Consider the following 17,970-nt stretch of genomic DNA (forward strand, 5'->3'; position numbering starts at 1 on the left):
ACATCAACTTGTTGGTAACAGTACAAAAGGTGCATGTGTGAATAGAACACAAGTTGAGAGTGTCTTCTAATGTGCATGGACATGTCTGCACTTGCTCCCTAACATTCTCTAATCCCTCACTTTTCTGCTTCTTTCATAAATCTCCAATCTTCATAGAATGTTAACTGACTAATATATGGGGTTGATCATGTCTATGTTTTAGTGAAGCTGCATGAGAGTGAAGAAAATGATCCCTGAGACATTTAATATCTGTGCTACCAAAGGATTTAGAGCCTCAGGGTGGGAACGTGAACTTTTCAAACCTGATTTAATTATCCTGCAAGTCACAGGGCAAGTCCTGCAGGTCCCTGGTGCACGTTCAGAAAAGGAAGGATTTTTCAGATGGAACAGACTTGTCTCACAAAGAGTCAGAATTATTCTTGCTTTAATACAGGAGTTTTTATATCCACAATAGGAACACCTACGCAGTGGTGAAAAGATATCCCCAGCTCAGAAAGCGTCAACGGACGTTAGCCTGGAGGAAGTAGCCCGGCAGCGAGGATTAGTTGCTTGGGAAAACAAAGAAGAAGAACGTGTTGTGAAGAAACTAGGTGTGGAGTCGGCAGAAAGCGCTGGCATCAGGAGAATCTTCCCAGAAGTTCAGCTACTTGCAGGAACAGGACCCGGCAGTGAAATCACAGAGGTATGTTCACTTTCTGCATTCTGCCTCTTCCATGTAAACACCAGAAGTTACTTAAGTTAGAAAAGGAGTTTTGAATGTCTGCAATGAGAACAGCCCTGTCAGCAATGCTGGTCTGAATGTAGGACATACAGTACTTGGGTCTGTTGCATCATACCTGCTGCTCTCCACTGTAAAATCACATTAATACAAACTTTAAACAATGCTCAAAGACACTTCTGATAAATAGAAAATTAAATACACAGCTTTAATGACACATTAAGAGCAGTGAAAGAAGAGGTGTGCCACGTTTTGAAGGTGAGCAGGGCGGTGATTTGTTTGAGTTTAGAGTTCCGGGGGGGGGGGGGCAGTGGCAGGTTCTGTGGCCCCAGGTCTGGTGCTCTGTTCTGACTGGAGGTGACAGGAGGGGGTGTGGTGGTGGAACATGTCAGTGAAGAAGGAGAGTGGAAGAGTTGTCGACGACTAAGTATTATAATATTGCACCAAAGGAATAGTATAATCTCTTAATTTTTAGTCAGTCATTAAGAGTTGGAAGTGCTGAGACTTTAATAACATCATATATAGAACATGTTACACTCAACAAACTTTGCTCTCACCCAAAACGTAATCTTAATTTGTGCATAAGAAAGACTTCACAGAGAATATCAGTGAAAAAATCTTAAATTGAAAGTTTTTAGGCCTCCTGCTGTGCTACTCCCAAAATGTTATTTATGCCTTTTCGGCCTCAAATGAGCTCGGACCTGACATGTTCTCTTTCTCTCTAGGTTAAATCCCACGATGACACTCCAGAGACTCTGATTACGTCCACCACTGACATGGACGAGCGTGTGAACAGACTGGTGTCTCAAATCTTGAGCTGCAAGAATCGCCGGCCTGAGCTCAGCCCAGCAGCCATGAACCGGCAGGTGGAGGAGGCTCAGGTGAGATGATCGATCACAGGAGTCACTCAGTGATTTAAAGTTTATTTATAGCAGCAGCAGGATTTGTAAATACAGGTGAAGTTGGACAGCAGCAAAACATCAATAATAATCCTTCAGATCTGGGCATGTTCAGTGTGTAAATCGGTTTCAAACCACTTCAAGGCAATTAGCTTGTGTTAAGTAAGAGTCTGCTAATCTCAACATAGATCATATTTGCCTTGAATGTGTGTGTTCTTTGTTTGTTGAGTACAGCAGTGCAGAGAGTTCGCCCAGGCCCAGGGGTCGTCCCTGTCCCAGCTGAGAGGAGCTGAATCTGAGGACAGAGACTCGCTGGAGCACCTGGAGGATCAGTGGAGCGCTGCAGCTCAGGATGCAGCAGCCGTCATCCAGAGCAAAGAGGCCCAGCTGGAGCTTGTGATGGATTACGGCCGACAGACGCAAGCAGCCCAGACCACGGTGGAGAGACTGGCCGCAGAACTGGACACTCTGGAAACGTGAGTTTGATCAATTTGAATTCATGGGATTCTTATATGCAATATTTTGGCTGATTTCTGGACAGTGGGAGGAAGTAGAGATGTCTAATTCACATTATGACATTAGTATCAACCCCAAAAAACACATAATTGTTTTTCAGGTCCAAGGAACAGAGCAGCTCCAAGGAGGCAGAGCATCTATGCTCGTTCCAGAGAAGTATGGAGGACAACAGAACGGTGCTCGGAGAGTTGCTTGTGACCTTCACTAAGTTGTGCCCCTTCCTCAGCCAGTCTGAGCGATCGAAGGCCCAGACGGAGCAGAGGAACCTCCACGAGAGGTGGAGAGGCCTGGAGAGAGATGTGGAGAGGAGCCTCCATCACACGAAGGTCCACTCTCACGAGACCAGCAGCCTCAAGTCAGAGATATCAAACCTCCGGGAACATTTGGAAACAATTGACAAAGACCTGGAGGCCAAGTCTCCTGCGGCCACTCAGTGGAATTGCAAGAAGGCTCAGCAGCTGATGGAAGCCATTGCTGAGGTTAAAGCCGCCAAGCAGAAGTTCCTCTATTTGCAGAAGCTTTCAGAGGCACTAATGCTCAGCTCACGTTGGGATAAGGACACAAAAGAAATCCAACAGGGGCTCCAGATGATCCAGGACAAACTCAGCCACACAGAAGAACTAGTGTCCAGTCAAACCCAGAGCAGCAGCAACCCCATCATGGAGAAAATCATCACAGTGATGAGGGATGGCCTGTCCTGGGCGAAGCAGACAGAGAGTGATATCGAGGGAAGGAGGAAGATGGTGGCTCTCCTCCCTGAAGAGGTTCACCGGCAGCTCAGAGATCTGAAGAAGCTGCAGTCGGAGGTGATGAGCAAACAAGGCCAACTGGAGTCACTGGTGGAGGAGGTGACGGAGCTCCTTCCACAGCTGGACCACGTGGAGGAGGTGCCCGTGGTTCGCACTTCACTTCAAACACTTCAAAAACTCTCACACTCCACCACTGATAAGTTGGCCAACGCCGTGAGAGAGATAGAGTCGGGACTGCAGACCAGAGAAAAGATGTCAGAGCAGATTGTTGACCTAGATTCCTGGGTTGTTGCTCAGCTGCACAGGGAGGCCTCCAGGAGTGAAGACAGTGAGTTGAGAAGTCCAACTGAGCTGGATCGCAGAGTGCGTCAGCTACAGGAGACACTGGCTGAGGCTGACAAGCAGTCCGCCGTCTGTGAGGCGCTGTTGATGAAGAGTAAAGACATTTCCTCAGAACTCAGCATCTCAGAGAAATGTCAGCTCTTTGAAAAGCTAACCAACCTCCAGGACGACATCAGAGCCATTAGTAGCTATGAAAAGGTCAACAAGAAGGAGCTGGATGAGGTCGTCCAAACTCGAGAGTCCAACAAGAAGAATCTGCTCACCGTCGAACAAAGCCTGAGGCAGATGGCAGGGGATCTCAGCAGACACAGGTTTCCCATCACAACTGAGTCCCTGCAACCTTTACAACCTTTAAAACACATGATTCTGGAACATAAATCCCAGGTGGACCTCCTGCAGCCCTGGATTCCCCAGGAAAAGACAAAAGAACTCCACTCTGTCATTTCTGAAATTCACAACAAATTGATTAACCTGGAGACCAAAGCCAGGGATCATGAGAAGTACCTGAGCATGAGGCAGCGAGTGGAGGACCTCAGGGAGGAGGTTCCGGAGCAGGTCCGACAGACTAAAGACGACAGCAAACAGCTGGAGGACAAGTACAGAATCTGTCAGAACCTCATTGTCCAGATTCCTCTGATAAAGTGGTTGTGTGAGGAGGCTCGCTCTGACCTCCAGATGATCTCCGCTGACCTCTACCCCTCTCAGCTGGCCACAGAGCAGCAGAGGCTCAAACAGAGCGACGAGAGCCTGGATATGCTGCAGATTACGCTGTACAACAACCTCAGCATCATCGAGTGGAACCTGCTGAAGGAACTGGACCTGGAATTGGTGAAGAACGACACCGAGGCTTTTCTCTCAAAGAACCAGCAGGAGCTTTGGAAAGTCACCGTGCTGGAGCCAAATGAAACAGCGATCGACAGAGAGTACCAGAGAACCTTGTCTTTGAAAAAGACTATCGAGTCCAGAATAAGAGCGCTGGACGTTCTCCAGCAGAAGAAGGGAAAAAGAAGAGGAAGCAAGTCCCAAGATTTGTGTCTCTTGCAGAAATCCATCCTGAGTGAATGTGACTCAAAAATGGCAAGTTGCATCATTCTCCATTTTGTAATCATTCAATTCTCCAATGCGTTTTATTTTTGGTTTGACGATAACATTTTAAAATATCTAACTGAAGTATTCAAAGTTTAATACTTTAAATTACCCATGAGCCTCCTGAATCAGAAGAATGCTGCTTAAACAAATCCACCAAACTCTTTAGAATCCTTCATATTTCCTGCTGAATATTCGAGATAAACTCTGTTTTTTAATAACTTCTCAGTCTTTTAAACGGATCTCAGTTCAGGTTCCCCCTTCAATGCTGAAGTTGATTCTGACTTTAACCTGATCAACAGTGAAAAACTTAAAATCTGCGGATGTGTGTGTTTGGTAAAGGCACAGTCAGAATATGATCGCACACATAAATAATCCACCAGTTTTACTATATTTCTTAAACCAATAAAATCAACAAACAGAATGAAAAGTAATGTTTCAGTCTTGATTACAATGATTAGTCAAAAATATTTATTCTTTACATTTTAGGAAAACCTCCTCCAGGCCCGGGAGTCGTGGAGGAGCTACACCCGTGCTGTGAAACGAGCGGTGCAGTTCCTGAGGGACATCGAGCTGTGTCTGCTGCCCCCGTGTGGCTCCACCGGGCCCTGCAGCGAGAGGCTGGAGGAGACCCAGAAGGCTCTGGTGTCGCTGCAGCAGCAGTTCCAGACCCACGTGGAGCAGCTCCAGAGCCAGTTTGCTCTGCACCCTTACCTGTCGCCTCAGAAGACCGAGCAGCTCCAGGAGAACATCCTGAGCCAGCTCCTGGTGAGGATGTCCACGCTCCAGGCGAAGGGCCACGTCCAACTGGAGAGTCTCAGCAGGTACGACAAAGTACAAGAAAGACATTTAGCCACTCTTGTGTTTGAATAGAGTCAGTCGCTTCTTCCTATAATTAATTATCTGTTTTTCAGGTGTGCGGAACATCACAGATCTTTCAACAAGTCCCAGGATGAGATCTTCCAGAGAGTGAAGGCTGCAGAAAGCAGCTTGTTGCAGTTTATCTCTCAGAAACCGGCCTGTCTCTCCCACTGCACGGACCAGGAGGCAAAGCTCCGAGTACGTAACAGCCTGCATCTCTACGAGACCTTTGTGTTTTTCATTTTATTCTGTTCTTGTATTAAATGGACTGATGTTCTGGTGCAGGCTCTGTCGGAGGAGGTGGCGTCCCTGCTGAGGCGTCTGGAGGAGCTGAACGAGTGGTGCCCGGAGCAGAGCTGTCATGGAGGCCAGGAGGCCACGGTCACCGCCCTCTGGAGAACGGTGTCCAGACTGCGCCGCTGCACTCGGGAGCTCGCACCTCGCAGCAAACAGAAGATCGCAGAGTGGAGCGATGTCACCAGCAGTGTGAGTAGAGGAAGACACAAACTGGAAATCAGCTTCACGTGCACCATGATACAAAATGAAATCAGCTTTAAAACTCAATTAAAAGGTTAAATTATCGGTGTGTTGTTTTTCAATCGAGTACAAGATAGTAGAGAGAATAATAGAAGACATATCGTTAAACATCACTGATTTGAATTGTATTTATTCATATTCCAGGTGTAGTATTCTCAGGTTTGTTTACATCAGTATAAAAACGTTAGGTTTAGTTTACCTGAGGCTGAGGTTTTGAGATCAGTGCCACTGAGACTGACGTAGAAAAATAACTTTCGTTACCCAATACGTTTCTAACAAAGCGTCCTCTCTCAGGTGGAGAAGGCCTCTGATGTCCTGGAGCTGGTGGAGGCGGAGCTTCCTGAAGGCTCACAGGCGAAGGCGTCCACTGAAGAGCTCCAAGACGTGCTGCAGTCCTGGGAACAGTACCAGGACCGACTGGACTGCGAGCATCGATCCCTGTCGGCGCTGGAGCTGCGCGCCGCAAGGATGCTGGGTGTCCCCGCCCACCTGGAGCAGGCCCCTCCCACTCCGCTCTGTCAGCAGCTGCAGGCGATGCAAGCCCGATACAGCAGGTCAGAGGTCATTGTTTAACTCGATTTAGAGAATATCTATGATAATCCAGTCCCTGGAGTTCAGATGTCTGAACTCCTCACGCCGTCTCTAAGGGTTCAGACACCCGACGCAGAAAACGTGTTTCGGCTGCTTGTACTCGGGATCTTGTTCTATTGGTCACTATCCAAAGCTCATGACCACAAGTGAGAGTCGAACCAGAGATCAACATGTAAATCCAAAGCTTTGCCTTGTTGCGTAGCTCCAGCTTCACACCGGTGGTCTGGTGCACCTCCCGCCCGCATCACTGCTGATCCCGCACTGACCCACTGGTCCACCTCTTACTCCACCTTCTGCTCAACCGTGAAATGAACCTCGAGAAAGTTACACCCTTTGTTTGAGTTTTGTTTTGTTTCTTAATGTGTTCATTAATCCCTTCAATAATCATTTCGTCACAATTTCCCACCCCTGCTATGCCAATCAGGTAAAAGTGGGTCGGACTGTGGCGCCTCTGGTTTTACAGTATTTCCATAGATTTGCACTGACGGTGCTTTCGTGCTTTGTGCTTTCATTCGCATGTATTTTAGGTAAGAACATTTTTTTAACAGCTGTTGCTGGATGTGCGTGTGTGTGTGTTTCCACAGTGTGAAGCAGAAGAGCAAGGAGGGTTTGGAGTCTTCCAGGCTGGAGCTGCAGGAGAGGGAAAAGGTGTGGAAGGACCTGCAGGGCGTCCGGGTCTGGCTGGAGGCCGCCGACGGTGTTCTGTCGGAGATGGAGAAGAGCAGCAGCACACAGGAGCTACAGGTGGGACACACTAGATTAAATCAAGGTCACAGTACAACGAGTGTTGGCTTCTTTCTGTCAAACAGGTGTTTGCAAGATGAAACTTCCTCTGAAATGCTTTTTCATTTCCTGGATGTTTTGGTTAAATGAAGTTTAGATACGTTAGATTGATGTTCTGCAGATGTACAGACTGTGACGTGGTTTAATTGAATGTAGACAGAGAGGAGATGTTATTAATGTGCAGTAAATATCAAAATGTCGACTTGTTTGCTGTTCGGGTTTCGTTTCAATCAACTCTCCAACTCCGAGAATCACTTTGCCCTTTGTCCCAGAACCTGAGCAGAGGCCAACGTCTCCACTCACACACACACACACACACACAAACTCACACACACACAGGCTTTGAGAGGGTCTGTGTTGATGAAAGACATGAATACCCCCCCCCCCCCCCCCATCAGTCCCACCATCCTGACTCCCCCTCTTGTATCAAACACCTTTTGTTCACCGTTGTAAGTGGATCTTCCAGGTGGCCTTTGTAGCCTCTCACACATACACACACAAACACACACACACACACACACAACACACACACACACACACGTACACACACAGACACACACAAACACACACACACACAAACACACACACACAGTACCAACCGACCTCTTACCCTTCAACAGAACGGTCCCCTGAAGTGCTGACGAGACAAAACATCCTCAGATTACACAAATGCTCTCTTTCCTATAATATTCTAACTTTCCAAAGACTTTTTTAGAAATGTCCTCACTTCATCAAATAGTATAAACGTACAAGAACACACACTCACCCACGTTATCCCACCGTCTCATCACTCATCTCCCTGTACCCTCGAGGGCTTGTTCCCTTTCTTTGTATCACTTACTCTCTCTCTCTCTCTCTCTCTCTCTCTCTCTCTCTCTGTCTCACACACTCACAGACACACACAGACACACACACAAACAAAGCGTGCTCAGTTTCCCGTAGCAGTAACATGATGCACCTCCCTCCTCAGCAGAACATCGGACACGTTCAGATTGAGGTGGTCACAGCCGATCAGATTTGATTTTGAATGTAGTTTGTTACAGTAGAATCTAATGGAGGTGAAGAGAGTTTTCTCAAACTGTTGCGGAGTTGAAGGACGTTTGCTGCAGTTTTTAAAAGATGCTTTTCTCACTGTGGTTTCAGGAGGTCCACGGCCAGCTGTATACCCAGAAGGCTTTGCTGCTGCGCATCATGGAGAGCATGAAAATGAATTACTCCGACATGGACACGCTGGTCCCAGTGGAGATCGAGGGCCAACTGCAGGAGGTCAATCAGTCCCTGCAGCAAGTGGAAGTGAAGGTACCCAAAGCTTTTATTTTAACATAGTTGGTGTTGAGCTGAAAGATTGGAGAGCAGATTTATGTAAAGATGGACGACAAATCTTCAATTCCTCCCAAATTGGTGATTGATTTTGAAGGTTTAGTTTTATCCGGGTGTGGTTGTTGGGTCCATCAGGTTGGAGAAGCTGTGAAGCGAAGCGGACCCGTCCACAGGCTCGGAGCAAAGCTGTCAGAGATCGAAGCTGGTCTGAGGTCAGTCCAGAAGAGACTGGAGCAGAGAACTCCGACTGTGATCGAAGCCAAGGTCACTCAGAAGGTGAGCAGACTCATGGGAGATGACATGAGGTATCTTTGTGTTGTTTGTCATCGTTTTCAAATTGAAGCTGAGTTTGATGGTTAACCTTCGCCTGTGTCCGTCTCTCAGCGAGTGTGGGATGAGCTGGACGTGTGGCACTCGTGTCTGGCAGCGCTGGAGGTGGACATGCAGGACCTGGACAAACCAGAGGAGGCTCTGTCCCTCACCGAGAGGATGGTGGAGGTCCAGCAGCGTCACTCACAACTGGCCAAGCAGGCCGAGCAGAGGACCACCCTGCTCAGCAAGGTCAGACTTCAGTTCCCAGTTTGTAAACTAAATGTGATTTGTATTACTGGTTGTTGTGCCTCTGGATTTGTCTTTTCATTTAATGCTGTTGTTGCCAAAGAGTCTTGACCGCCCCCTGGTGGCTGGCTGCAGTTTAGGTCATAAAACCAGCCTCCTCCTTACTGGCAGACAAGAAATAGACCAAATACATGTTTGTTACAGGTCGTTTCCGTCATGTTAGGCAGTTGGAGGTAGAGGAGGGCAGAGGTGACTGTAAACGTTGTGATGGTTCTAAAGATGAATATTGTTCATGTCTCTGCTCAGACTCCCACGTGGCTGCAGGAGCATCGGGAGATGATCAGCAGCTCTGAGAGCTGGATGTCTGAAGCTCAGTCGTGGCTCGCGGCGCCCTGCACCTACACCAGCGCTAAGTGTCTGAGCAGCCACGTTCACTCTCTGCAGGTTCGTCCTTCAAACACATTTTCATCCATCTTGTAAATTGATAGAAACATAGCAAGTCAAGGCTGTCTTCATCTCCTCCTCCTGCGCTGCAGATGGTGTTGGGTGACTCGGCACAGATCCGCACGTCCCTGCAGGGCTTCAGCTCCGTGCTGAAGGAAATGTCTCAGATTTGCGACGTCACGATTCTCCAGCAGCAGCTGGTCGAGGCCGATCGGCAAGTGGCCGACGTTCAAGACAGCTTCACTGCTCCTCTGTCTCAGCTGGAGCATGCTGCTGCTGTGAGTCCCACATTTCATTCTTTATTCAGTCCTCTGCTCCCAAACCTTTCTGTTTTCTGAATATATCGAGTGGCGTCTTGATTTCCAGGAGGTGGAGGCCATTGAGAGCGAGGTCAACCGGATGGAGAACGATGTGGCCGAGATCAAGACGTTGTTATCGTCACCAGAGACTTTCCCCAGCCCCCGAGAGGAGAGTCTGAAGGTGAGACCAGAGGAACAGTCATTCATGTGACTCCAGTCTTAGCTGGTCCCCTCTCTGAACGCTCTTCTTGTGTTTACAGGAGGTTGAGAAGAAGATCCAGTCCATGAGCACGACAGTGGCTGAGATCCAGAGGTGTAAACCAGACCTTTGTCTCCCAGAGAAGTCCGAAGAGACTCTGACTGTCTTCACTGCTGTGGACCAGCTCCAGAACTTGCTGCTGGAACTGGAGAAGGTCCGACATTGACCAGTCAGTTAGTGGTTCCTGTTCCACAGATCTGTCCCTCACTGAACCTTCTACTTTACTCCTCTTGCAGAAGGTCCCTGCTCTGTTCATCCAGCAGCCTCCGACCCCGGTCCAAACCAAAGCTCCGTCGGCCGAGCAGACCACAACCCGGCCCCAGCTCCTGAAATCCACTTCGGAGGAGTCGGAGGTGACTTTGGTTCATTATCCAAACAGCTTTGAGATCAGATGCTGGTTTCAGAGAGATTCTGCACAGCCCCAAAGTCAAATAATCAACTTCACTGTCATGTCTGTCTCTCAGAAGGAGGACGCGGAGGAGGGACATATCAAAATCGTCCACATGGAAGAGAATGTGCTGACGAGACTTGGAGCGACGCTGCAGACGGTGGAGCGGTCCCCCCCCGAGCAGAGGCTCAGTCCTCAGGTAAGAAAGTCAGGGAGACTCCTGCTCAAGGGTTTGAGCCATAGACTGTAAATAAAGATGGACGACATGGCAGCTCCTAACAGTGAAGCCCCCTGGTGGCTCGCTGTGGTACAGGTCACAATACTCCTTCATGTTAGTGGATGGGACATGAAACAAACTGAAAAGTCAAAGTGCATGACAGTGTCTTCTTCTTCTGCTTCCTCCTGCTCTTGTTTTTGTTGTTGTTGTTCTTCTTCTTGTTTTTATTGTTCTTCTTCTTCTGCCTCCTCCTTTTGGTTATTCTTCTTTTTCCTGTTCATAAAAAAGCGTTAAATTGCGGCGCCGGTATCCGAGATAATTTAGCTTCATTATAGTCCAACGAGAGGAAGTGGAGACACGTCGTCAATCTTTATTGTTAATACTCAGTGTTACGGCACCAGGTCATGTTTATGTTAATGACCACTCTCTGTAGTGTTGAAGGTTTTCAATGAAACATCGTAAGCAGGTTTAGATCGGATGATACTAACGTGGCAGCAAACACGTCCTCATGTCACATGTCCTTAACAATGTATTAACAAGATCCCAAAGTTGTTGTTGTCTAAGTACTAACCAACTCTCCTAATGCTAAATTTTCTTTATTTTTGAGCTTGCGTTTTTCTCTTAAAAGTGCAGCTACTGGGACACTGAGCTAATCTCTGAGGTATAACTGTGAGTTAAGTATTTTCACATCGTGATAAATACTTAACGAGGCACGCTTTTCATTTTATATAGAGGAGATGTTATTGTGTCTAAAGATGCTTATGGTGAATAGTGGAGGCACCGTAGCTAAATACACTCAAACTAAGTAAATCGTGTAAACTTTTAAAATGATTTTATTTATTTCTAGACTTCAGAAATGTTTTTAGATAACTCCCTGATCTTTTCTCGATTGGTCTATAAACTGACTTTGCATCAAATTTGATTGAAAGCAGAGGAAAGCGTTTAACCGGGTTTACAAAGTGCTCTGACAGATGACCGACACAGGATCCTGAAATAAATTCACACTGGCAAAAACAATAATAAAGAAATAAAGAAATCAAATGACAGTTTCATGAAGATGCGGTGAATAGAAATAAAGATAAAGATTTAAAATAGGACATTACATAAAAGCAAATGAAGGTTCTTCCAGTGCTGAGGTGAACGATGAGCGTCAGGTTTGCAGCTCAGTGTCCCAGATGCACCTTTGACCCCCTGTCCCCCCCCCCCCCCCCCCCCCCGTCCCCTGTCCACCCGCCCCGTGTTTCCGTGTCAGCAGCCCGAGCATCATGGCGTCATCATGCTCCCGGCTGAAGAAGAGCAGAAAGACAGTGAGCAGCAGAGAGACCAAGAAGGTGGAGGAGGTTATTTCTGGTGGCTCTGGGAGTTTTTCCTGGGCGTGTATCCAGAGGTAAAGAAGGTCGAGAGCTGTTTTTCTTCTGTGTCCTTTCGGTCACGTCTTCCTCTTCTCTCCTCTCGGACTCGCTGGTTGCTCACCCACTTCACATCTGGATGGATTAACACACTGGACGCTGTGGCCATTTCTCTCCAAGCATTAGAAAGTTATTTTGAATATGATGAGATCCAGTTACTTCTCAGCTGTATCTGTCTCTGACCTGAGTCACTCTGCCTCCTTCACCACCACCCCCCCCCCCCCCCCACCTCCCTACTCATCCTCCCCTGACCCTCATCCTCTTCACCCCCCCTGCTCAACCTGCTCCTGGGTGTTATTCCTCTCCGCCAGAGGGCAGTGTCTGACAGGGTTTGGGACTTGAACACTTAAATAAAACACCAGCAGTGTTTTCTCTTTCAGCCTTTTTACAGTTTCATAAGGTGGTTTATTTTGAGGATTTTAATATTTGTCACTGTTGGTGTCAGGAGCCTGAGGACGTGGAGTCGGAGGAAACCGAAGCTGCCTCCGGACAAAGCCCCGAAGAGATCGGAGAGGAGACACAGGTAACGCCACTCATTTACTCTCAGCTTCTCAAAGGGGGTCGGCCCGATGATATTCAATATTTACATATTATCGTGAGTAAAAAACATAAACTGAATAGAATGGCCTCTGGAGCACGTACCTCCACAAACGTTCCAAAGAAGGATCCAAGTGCAGGTGCAGGAGCAAAGGCTGGTCCACTTGATTTCACATGAAATTCAAAATCAACAAAATGCAAAAGACGACCAAGTTCAGGAAAGTACAGAAAAGCTTCAAAATAAAACAGGAAACAAACAAACTCAAAGTGCAAATAAATACAAATACAATTAAAAAACAAATATGCAAAGTCCAAAGATAAGGAATCTGCAAGTCCGAAAAAAAGATCCAACTCATAATCTATTAAAAGTTAATAAAAATAGCTGAATCCTGAAACAGTCTCCTTATAAAAACATATTTGAATCCACTCATCTTCATCTAATCACACAAAGCTTTTACTGTTTTATTTAATCTGGTGAATATTCCACAAAGTTTTATTTGACTGAATCCCACAAACTCTGTCTGAGAAAAAAATCCCATCTCCTGCACTGATTAATCCTGTTTCTGTACTACTTTGAATGAAGCTCAGTTTATTTCTACATTTTCTAAAGAATCACTACAATACAGTGATTTGGTCATTTTGAGCTGTATTTCACACAGTGAAATTTACGATGACATCACATTTCCATTGTATTTTTGGGGGGAAATCCTTTAATGAGACTTTAACAAGCAGTGAGAATTAATTAGTTAACATAACAACAGTACGTGTGTAACATTCTTAACCGAGTGTCTGAATAACTGTGTGACTCTGGACTAAGTGATGGGTGCATTAAACTGACTGATCTTCTAACCCGTGTTTCCTCAGGATGTTCAGGAAACCTCTGAGCCAACAGAAGCAAGTTCATCTGAAGCTTTATCTAGACCCGTGGGCACAGTCTCCACTCAGTCCCTGCCTGAGAGCATGGTAAACACGCCCTCCACCGTTAACGTTTCCAAAGCCGCCGCCGGGCCCCAACAGAGATGTGTCGTCTCCTAGATTTAGAAATCTAGAGCTAGAACCTTTCACTTCTTCTCCCTCTCAGCCAAGAACTACCGATTCCACAGGGCTATGCTTCTAAAATAGTCCTGAAACGTGTCAGTTCTGTTCTGAAAACAATCCTGGAGCTCCAAGCCTCTTCTAGAACCGGCCTTAGAACTCACACTGTGCTCTAGAATCAGTGGCCAACCATTCCTTCTAGAGCCAAGTCTACAACACCAGTGTTTTCTACAACCTTGATTGTACATCTTCTTCTATTTCCACCCCTCCACCCCTAAAATGTTCTAGAACGGAGCTCCTTCTATTTCTAGTCCCATCCTCTAGTATTATGTTAGTAATTCCAAATTCTACTGCCAAATTGTGCGCTCGGTTTATTGTTTGACTATAAATCTATAAAATCGACTCCTTCTAAAAATCCCACTAATACACACAAGTCCTGAGTTTGATATTTCTTCAGCCATTGACTTTTTCTAGAACCATTTATTTTCCTTCAAATCAAACATGAGAACTCTTCACTTTCTCAAGAACCAAATCCACAACACCTTTTTCTTCTAGAACATATTCTTGGTCTCCTATTTCCTTCTAGTTCTAACCTTAGAACTCTTCTAGAAATAAATTATGATTTCAAGACTTCAAGGCTCTTCTAGAACGAGGCCTGGAACTCACTTTAGAAATCTGTCATTTCTTTCCTACAAACTTCTAATCTCTTGAAAATTAGCTTAGAGCATTCATTCTTTTTGATTCGAGTCTAGAACACATAATGTGTTCCAGCACCAAATCTAGAACTTAGAGTCTTTCTAGAAACGTCTCACTTTAAACACTTCAGTGCATTTACATGGCAGAGAATTCCAGATGTGAACCTCCACAGTTTAGATCTGTGCTTGTTGGATCATTTATCAGTGTTGCAATTTAAAAATGTAAAAAATCGAATTAGTGCCAAAGTTTTGCGTGTTTACATGAAAGATTACTGAGCTCACGTCCTCCAGAGCAATTCTGCCGATCCGGTGTCAGATGGACGCCACAGAGACGGGTTCAAGATGACTCAGCACATTATTGACCACGAAGAGAGAAGTGGTCCTCACGGTGATGGTTTCTCTTTTACCAGTAGAGGACTGATGATATTTAGCATGAGGGAGAAGCTTAATGAATTTTCCTTGATTCTCGTGGGTTAGTGTTTTTATAAAAGGCAGAAACAAAGTGTACGATGTTTTTTAACGTGTTTCATTTATCGGGACTGATGATTTCAAATAGTTCAACCTCTTGATTTGTTGATCTGTTTCTTCTGCTTTCTGAGCTCATTTGCAAACGCAGAAATAAACTCCTGTTTGCTTGCTCATATGCATCTGCCACTTGTGTGTCCATGAGCTGAACGTGATGATAAATGGATGTTTACAGAGTTGATTGATTAATTAGAGCAGTCCTCACTTTGGTGAAATGCTCCGTCACTGCCGGGCAGCAGGAAGAAGAGAATCCCACTTTGTTATGGATCAGCTTTTATACTTAAGGAAACAGATTGTTGGCCATGAAAAACCGGATGACCTGATGACTCATTAACACTCTGCTGCTGGCAGGGGAAAACCTCCTCGTCTCGTTTGACTCAATTAGAGGCTTTGAAAACTCCACTCATGTAATATTAATTAAAACTCTTTTATGATTTAAACAATGCATCAATATTAAATCAAGAAAAGCAACAAGGCCTAAGATGCAGCCAGGTTTTCAGAGATGTGAGGTTTTCACCTGGAAGCAGCGACACTGAGATGTCTTACATTTGACGGCATGTGCTGTACTTGTACATTGTTCCACTTTTGTCTTTCTATTCTGTCCACGTATCCAAACAAGAGCACGAATCCAAATAAACCCACAACAGTGATTTACTCCTGCGTCTCTTTTTCTGTGTCAGGAGCTCGACAGGGTCGGGGGGGGGCTTACGACGCACCTTCACAGAAATCACAAACCAAAGATTTAAGAGTCATGAGAGTCCGGTTCTGTCAACTTCTGGAGGAGTTCTGCTAAATCCCCCTCTGGAATCAGGGCCTGATCCTCCCCCTCCTGACGTCAAGCCCAGCATCAGAACCTTGATGGACCTGCAGCCTGTAGCTGCCCTGGCACATGAAAATATAATCATATTGATAAGAATAAGAATAATAAGACTCACTGCCCAGGTTTCAGCATGTTCCTCTATCCCTCTAACGCAGTTTGTTTGAGCTGCACACGGCCTTGTTTGCATCGTTTTGAATTCTGCTAATTATTAATGTGCTTGAAATACTCATTTTGTTGAGTATATATAGTCTTAACTTCTAAATCTGGCCTGAATGACTAAATTATGTTTTAAAATAAGTATCAGCCACTTGAGTTTTAAGCAGTTTAAAGATCTAGTTTATAAACTTTGAGATTTGATGTTAATCATCGTTTCACAACAGAGAAGAACGGCAGTTATTGTACGACCATGATTTTCGTCTTTTAAAGGTCCCTCAGTAGGATCTGCACCAGAATGTTATGTTAATTTCTTTCCTGACCCAAACCACATCCTTCCACAAAGAATCGTGCAAATCCAAAGTTTTTCTTGTTGATCTCAAACAAGGTGAAAACATAACCTCCCTGGTGTCATGAGTTTATCTTTAATCAGTAATAATCTTCTGATCAAACAGGATCTGGTTTGTTGACCCTTGGTGTGACCTGCTCTTAAAACATCTCTCATCCTGCAGCCGCTTCATGATCTGTGACTTTTACACTTTTCAACTCATCCTGAAACAGGAAGCAGGGATCAAAAAGTTAAAACAATTAAAAAATGGGATGAATAATTTGAGACTTCAGGTTCAATTCACAGTGTGAAGAGGAAGAGGACGAGTGTTTGTTTGTTTCCTGTGTTTAGTGCTCTTCTCTCTCTCTCTCGCTCTCTCTCTCTTTCTCTCTCAGCTCCACCCTTGTAGCCTGGGGCCTCTTTTCTTTCTCTCTCTCTCTCTCTCTCTCTCTCGCTCTCTCTCTCTCTCTCTCTCTCAGTCGTCCTGTGATAAAGAGCCACTGTCACCGGAGCCGGGCCAGTGCTCCAGGAAGTGGTTTCAGTCACAGGTGGGTGGAGCAGTCAGGTAGAGAGAGAGAGAAAGAGAAACAGACAGAGAGACAGAGAGAGAGAGACAGAGAAAGAGACAGGGAGAGAGCAGGTAGGGGAGAGGTAGTGAAGGTGACACAACCTGTTCAGGTAGATCCAACTTAAAGCTGCAGTTTGCTCAGGACTCCTCCCGTCACTCCCCCCCCCCCCCTCCCCCCCAGCAGGGCGGCTCAGACAGGTGTGTTGTGTTTGTGTCTCAGGGAGCAGAGGAGCCGGGTCCATCGTCCTCAGCAGCAGGCGTCCTCCATGTGTGCCTGCAGAGGGCCGGCCGGCTGGAGCTGTGGCTGCAGGAGGCCCGGAGGAGCCTGGTGACCTCCACCATGCAGGAGAACGTGGAGCAGCAGCTGCTCACCTGCCAGGTAGGACACGCCCACTCGGGAAGGGGGCACAGGCCACTCCCACAACTCACAACTCAATAAAAGTGGGTCATTAGAATACACAGAAATATAATTAATGAAAATATCACTGAAATGAAAAGGAAGGACTCTTTTGTGTTATTTGTCCTCATGGCTCTCGTGAACACGATATCTTTAATTCACCTGAAGAGAATTTCTGCAAATGATAAACTGATTAGACTCGTGTGGTTTATTACAGGAACGAGTCAAAGTCCGTCATTCAGGAAGTCAGTTAATATCTGTTTGTGTGTTTGTGTGTTTGTGCGGCTACACACTTTGTTTTCCTCCAGCAGATGGATTTTATAGATCTGATTCATAGGTCAGTTCTCTGTCTGCGTCTTTATCTCACTGCTGATAACACGATAATGTAGACAGTGTCATATATATATATATAATCTGTTGTCTGTCAGGCTTCTGCTGTGTGATGATTCCATAATTTGAAGTTTTAATAAATCATCCTCAACGGCTTCGACTTCTTTATCTTTGAAGCTTTGGCCGATCATTTTCCTCCCAGGATTCATACTCACTCTGTGTCGTGTAACTCGAGCCTCCATTAAAGTTTCAGAGGTTAAACACGTCGCACAGTCACACAACACATTTGAATGAAGCAAACACACAACGACTGCGATTGGCTCTTATTCAAATTCACTGCAGGAGCTTTGTCGTCGTGATTCATGACCCACATCTGACTTTAACATCTGACTTTAACATCTCACTTTAACATCTGACTTTAACATCTGACTTTAACATCTGACTTTAACATCTGACTTTAACATCTCACTTTAACATCTGACTTTAACATCTCATTATGAACCTTAGTTGACATCTGACCTCATAACCTACATCTTAAACAACAAGCAGAAAAAAGCATCAGAGAGATTAAAGAATTTAATAAAAGAAAAAACTCAAATCAGTCAA

The 17,970-nt window shown here is 45.7% G+C and overlaps 1 protein-coding gene across 6 annotated transcripts in view; it reads left to right on the forward strand.

The window, feature by feature from the left end:
- Positions 1-17,970, forward strand: part of LOC133961545 (nesprin-2-like) — a 95,034-nt gene that overhangs the window by 41,348 nt on the left and 35,716 nt on the right. For 4 of the 6 annotated variants that reach the window (XM_062396694.1, XM_062396689.1, XM_062396691.1 and 1 more), the window contains 21 exons: positions 455-682; positions 1,444-1,599; positions 1,852-2,093; positions 2,234-4,301; positions 4,800-5,134; positions 5,225-5,369; positions 5,457-5,657; positions 6,003-6,262; positions 6,884-7,043; positions 8,226-8,381; positions 8,538-8,678; positions 8,787-8,963; positions 9,267-9,404; positions 9,497-9,682; positions 9,771-9,884; positions 9,964-10,116; positions 10,199-10,315; positions 10,427-10,549; positions 11,820-11,954; positions 12,422-12,499; positions 16,858-17,016. In XM_062396694.1, the coding sequence (XP_062252678.1) occupies positions 455-682; positions 1,444-1,599; positions 1,852-2,093; positions 2,234-4,301; positions 4,800-5,134; positions 5,225-5,369; positions 5,457-5,657; positions 6,003-6,262; positions 6,884-7,043; positions 8,226-8,381; positions 8,538-8,678; positions 8,787-8,963; positions 9,267-9,404; positions 9,497-9,682; positions 9,771-9,884; positions 9,964-10,116; positions 10,199-10,315; positions 10,427-10,549; positions 11,820-11,954; positions 12,422-12,499; positions 16,858-17,016 (5,472 nt within the window). The remainder of the gene's footprint in view (positions 1-454; positions 683-1,443; positions 1,600-1,851; positions 2,094-2,233; positions 4,302-4,799; positions 5,135-5,224; positions 5,370-5,456; positions 5,658-6,002; positions 6,263-6,883; positions 7,044-8,225; positions 8,382-8,537; positions 8,679-8,786; positions 8,964-9,266; positions 9,405-9,496; positions 9,683-9,770; positions 9,885-9,963; positions 10,117-10,198; positions 10,316-10,426; positions 10,550-11,819; positions 11,955-12,421; positions 12,500-16,857; positions 17,017-17,970) is intronic. The other 2 variants (XM_062396690.1, XM_062396693.1) reach the window with 2 other exon arrangements.

This window comes from Platichthys flesus, chromosome 10 (assembly GCF_949316205.1).
Source record: "Platichthys flesus chromosome 10, fPlaFle2.1, whole genome shotgun sequence".
NCBI classification, from domain to species: Eukaryota; Metazoa; Chordata; class Actinopteri; order Pleuronectiformes; family Pleuronectidae; genus Platichthys; species Platichthys flesus.